The sequence below is a fragment of the Anneissia japonica genome, unplaced genomic scaffold, assembly GCF_011630105.1.
Source record: "Anneissia japonica isolate Jap-2015-1 unplaced genomic scaffold, ASM1163010v1 scaffold288209_len40364_cov108, whole genome shotgun sequence".
NCBI classification, from domain to species: domain Eukaryota; kingdom Metazoa; phylum Echinodermata; class Crinoidea; order Comatulida; family Comatulidae; genus Anneissia; species Anneissia japonica.
The window spans coordinates 4,641-9,314 of NW_022745351.1; the positions used below are offsets into that span (position 1 = coordinate 4,641).

Consider the following 4,674-nt stretch of genomic DNA (forward strand, 5'->3'; position numbering starts at 1 on the left):
AACTAAAGAAATTAAAAAATATTACATATGTACACATGATCGCCGGCAAATTTTGGCAATGCTGATTGGTCGGTCAAATCATGAGGCCTTCCTGATTGTGTTGGGGACAGCTACGCAGCACAACCATCGCAAGGAAAACGATGTAGCGAATTTATGAAAACCACTGTCCACCACTATCAAATTTTCTTTGACAAAAAACTGTAATGTCCATATAAAGTCATATGTCCATATATAGTCATGATGTGCCCATATATAGTCATGATGTGTCCATATATAGTCATGATGTATCCATATATAGTCATGATATGTCTACATATGGTCATGATGCAATGTTATTTTGCTCTCCAAAGCATGTGTCCTCAAAATATTCTTGGCCATCCTACATTTTCTTGCCTTTGGCATGACAATGCACTTTTTATCGATAGAACAAACCTGAGCTACTCAAATGTCTAATAATAAAACCTGTGCCCAACTCTGTGAACTGTAAGGCCACAGAAAATTGTATCGGAATGTCAAAGATGCGCAACAGCCCTAATGAAAGCATATAATCAGGGATAATGTCATAAAATTTGATTATTATACAAAAGTGCTGATAAACATTCTGTTTCAAAGAAACCCACAAATATTTAAATGAAAGCACCTCTGGATAAAATTGCATGAATGTCTATTTCTGTCTATTTTCAAAATATATTTTCTCAAGATGTTGACATAATATTTTCTCTCTGTTATTATGTCTGTAATAGTTTGAAATAGGCATTTAAGTACATGAAACATTGGAACTTTTGGACTGGCCCCTAACCATGGGCTCTGCTCCTGGACCTTTTACTGGATGTTCCAACCCCGCTTTTGGGTTCCTCGGAACCAGGGCCGCTTTCTGTGGCACTGATTTTAGTTATATTTTTCCTGGTAATAAAGTTTAAGTTCTTCAATGACATCTTCTCTTTCAAGATTGGTTAATGCATCAATAATCTTTGCAAGATGATTTACTTTAGCTTCCTGCCTTTCTCGCCACTTTACCAACATGTCCATGCAGGCGTCTACCGTTGGTGGTGAAAAGTCGGTTTTAATTCGTTGTATTTCAGAGCGCTTTATATTAAGGTAGATGCCCAAATCTTTCCAATCATCATCATCAAGTCTTTCAGCAATGAACTGAAAATCAGTATCAGCCAAGCAACCTGCGATAGAATAAAAGAAAAGAATAATAGTATGGAATAAGTAGTATTAGAGGTATTGACAACTATATTTGTTTTCACCTCCACCAAAGGAGGTCATCTATAGTTCACCGCTGTCTGTTAGCATCATTTCTATTGTCACCATTTCTATCATTATCACCCCCCTCACCATCACCCCCAACAACACCATCACCATCATCCCCATCATCACCATCACCATAATAATAATAATATAGCGCAAATAAACGAGGTCTCTATGCGCTAGACAATATTGAAGTCAAGAACCAAAGAAAAAAGCCGGAAAAAAAAAAATAAAATAAAAACAATAAACACCAAGCTAGCACCCAAACCGAAGTATGGGGTTACACCATTACCGCCAACCGGAGATCTGTGTTTATGTACTCCGGTTAGCATCGGAGTACATAAACCATCATCATCATCATATGATCATTTCTGAGCAGCAATAATGGAGCTTAGTGGTAGATGCTTGGTTTTTAATTCCAGGGTCCCGGGTTCTATTCCTGTGACTTTAAATCTCATGACTAAAAACAACTGCACTCCCAAAACTCATAAAGAGATTTCGCTGTAAAAAAAAAAATCATGTTATTTCGTTTACTAAAGAGGGCCCTGAATATTAGCTGGCCTTTTAGGATATGCTGGAAGGTATCTAATTAAAGCTAAAAAACATGAAGTACTGACCATCGTGTTCATGATCTCTACTGGATCTTACATGGGATGATTGAACCTCTGACTGTGAGCCAAAGACTTTGTTAGCAAGCTCTGTGAGTCTTTGTTCCTTCAAAGCTCTGCACATTATCTCAACTTGATTTGTCTCGTAGTTCTGTTGTTTCCTCCATTCTGTCAGCATATCCACTATGCATTGCATTGACAATCGTCTGTTATCACTCCAGATTTGTTGGATCTTGTTCCAACTGAGACCCAGCCTGACACCCAGTTGTTTCCCTGCCAGTCCCAAGTCTTTAGCGATAAGATAAAGGTGCTTATCTTCCACATAACCTAGATTCCCATCTGAAGTAAAGGTAAGAGTAGGCCTAGTAAAATAAAAATAATAAAAAACAGGTTCATTGATAATAATGTCTAAAACAGTGCCTGTAACACCAACCTTGTTGCGCTGTCTCTGCATTGCTGACATCTGTGGTATCCATTGCTGGACCTGTAACCAATAAATTAATAACAGATCAAATACAGTATCCAATAATGTTAGAATTTAAACCAAATTATAGTTTTAATATTGTTTTAATACTAAATGACACAAATCACTAGTTTTTAGAGTAGATTATAATTAATAAAAAAAAATATTTTGAAAGTAAAACCCCAACCTGGTTGCACTGTCTCTGTATTGCTGACATCAGCGGTTTCCATTGAAGGACCTGTAACCAGTAAATTAACAACAGATCAGATATAGTATCCAAGAACGTTAGGATTAGGACCAAATTGTACAGTTTTTTTATGTTTTTTAATACTAATTGAAACTCAAGCACTGATTTTTAAAAGTGCATTAAAATTAACAATAAAGTAACTATATTTTAAAAGAAAAACACCAAACTGGTTGCACTGTCTCTATATTGCTGACACCTGCTGTTTCCACTGAAGGAGCTGTAACCAATATTATTATTATTAACAGATCAAATATAGTATCTACGAATGTTAGGATTAGGACCAAATTATACAGTTTTATTATCGTTTTAATACTAAATGACATTCAACCTTAAATTTTAAAGTGGTTTAACATTAACAATAACATAAGATGATCTACATCACTAAAGCTGGGAGCAACTTGAGGGTCTTCATTTTTCCTGCTTACATTCTGTGCAATCTCATTGAAATTTCGAGACAATCAAGTAGCATTTTTTTTCTTAAAAAACATATTTTACACTTGATTTACCTAAAGCTAAATTTAAAATTAATTACTTTTACTTGTCATGCAAATCTTCAAGTAATATTTAAATTATATTCTTCATTTTTACACACAGTATATTTTCTCACAGTGTACCGAAAGTTTAATTTTTTTACACTTTTAAATGTCATGTAAATCTTCAAAAAATATTTTGGAGAAATATTATAATGAAATGTTAATATTAAAGCAGTTGTTACTGAATAGTTTCAGGATAGTTCATGTGTTAGTTTCTCTTCTCTATTTAATAGTCTGTAAGTGCTTTGAGACGATTTTTAATTGTGTAAGGTGCTATGCATGTCCATTTCCACAACGATAGCTGGTAAATTTCAGTCTTCCATAAAAATACTGATCAATGGTTGGCAAATTCCTAAGTCCATCTTTGGACCCTTTAATTTCTTTCTAGCACCTAAAATAATTAGATTCATCCCCATAAAGAAAAGTATCGGGAAGACTGTGCAGCCTGTAACAACCCCCTTTTTAAAGTTCTGTCAATTCTTTGTAAATCTTGCAGTGCTAAATCTAATGTTAACACCTCCAAAGTAACTTTAAATCATGCTATTTATGTGGGCAGGAATTAAATAATGCACTAATGCTGCTTAAAGTCAACTTGAACTTGTATAGTTACTATTTAATAGTAGTACTGTGTAAGTAATTAAGGGTATTATTGCCAACTACATTTGTTTTCTCCGCCACTTTCTTCGTCCTCCTCTACTTCAAAACTCTGTTAATGTTTCCTGTTTTAAGAATAATTTAATTAAGCATTTTATTTCATTTTATGTTTCTGATTAGTTTCTGTGTATTTAGTTCTGATTGTTTTTGTGTATTTCATTTTATATGAAGGATAGGGAGCAAATATTGTTCAGGCTTTTGCCCATTCCCTATCCGGGCTATGCATGATGTTTTTCTCCTATATGCTTTTTGCCAAATAAATATTATTATTATGTATTCTCTGCTGTCTGCAAAATTAGGCAAAAACTAAGGATGGATCATCATAAAACTTATGGGAATGGTACATAATATTCAAAAAGATACAATGAAACATGCCGTTCGCAGCGTAAAAGTAGAGCAATGCCCAGTCATGCCCTTTGCCTGCCAAACTCTAAATCTAGGACGCTAGACAGGAGCTTCATCCACTCTTCGGTCCAAATTGGAACTCTATTCTAGATAGTGTAATGGGGAATAATGCAATCGTGGCAACTCAGAACTTCAAGTGCAGGGCACACAAACACTTAATTTAAACTCCAAATTTAAAAATAAAAAGAGAAAAATAAAAAAAAAAATAAAAAAATGTTCTTTTTATTTATATACTTACAGATTTTTTTACTTTTTGTTGCAGCTAAATTTTGATTGCCACATTGGGTGCGTTTTCGCAACCGGCTTGACCACTTTTTGCCAGTCCACTCTATAAAAAAAATAAAAAACGATTAAATCATCATCATTAGATGAAGAAAATGTCAAAGGGCAAGGTCAATGAAATTCAATTTTTTAACACAAGCATAAAAGAAAAACATGGTCCACCATATATGGTCTGCTTTGGGCATATAATTCAGTATTCAGGCAAATGGGCTCTAGTACAGTATTACT

The 4,674-nt window shown here is 34.4% G+C and overlaps 1 protein-coding gene across 1 annotated transcript in view; it reads right to left on the reverse strand.

The window, feature by feature from the left end:
* Window positions 1-212: 212 nt before the first annotated feature.
* The window catches only part of LOC117119941, a 32,327-nt gene continuing 27,865 nt past the window's right edge, over window positions 213-4,674 (reverse strand). Inside the window, exons 16-20 of the mRNA XM_033264919.1 lie at window positions 4,403-4,492; window positions 2,513-2,563; window positions 2,296-2,346; window positions 1,872-2,201; window positions 213-1,175 (exon numbers count right to left, since the gene is read on the reverse strand). Of these exons, the coding sequence (XP_033120810.1) occupies window positions 889-1,175; window positions 1,872-2,201; window positions 2,296-2,346; window positions 2,513-2,563; window positions 4,403-4,492 (809 nt within the window). The 3' untranslated portion in view covers window positions 213-888. The remainder of the gene's footprint in view (window positions 1,176-1,871; window positions 2,202-2,295; window positions 2,347-2,512; window positions 2,564-4,402; window positions 4,493-4,674) is intronic.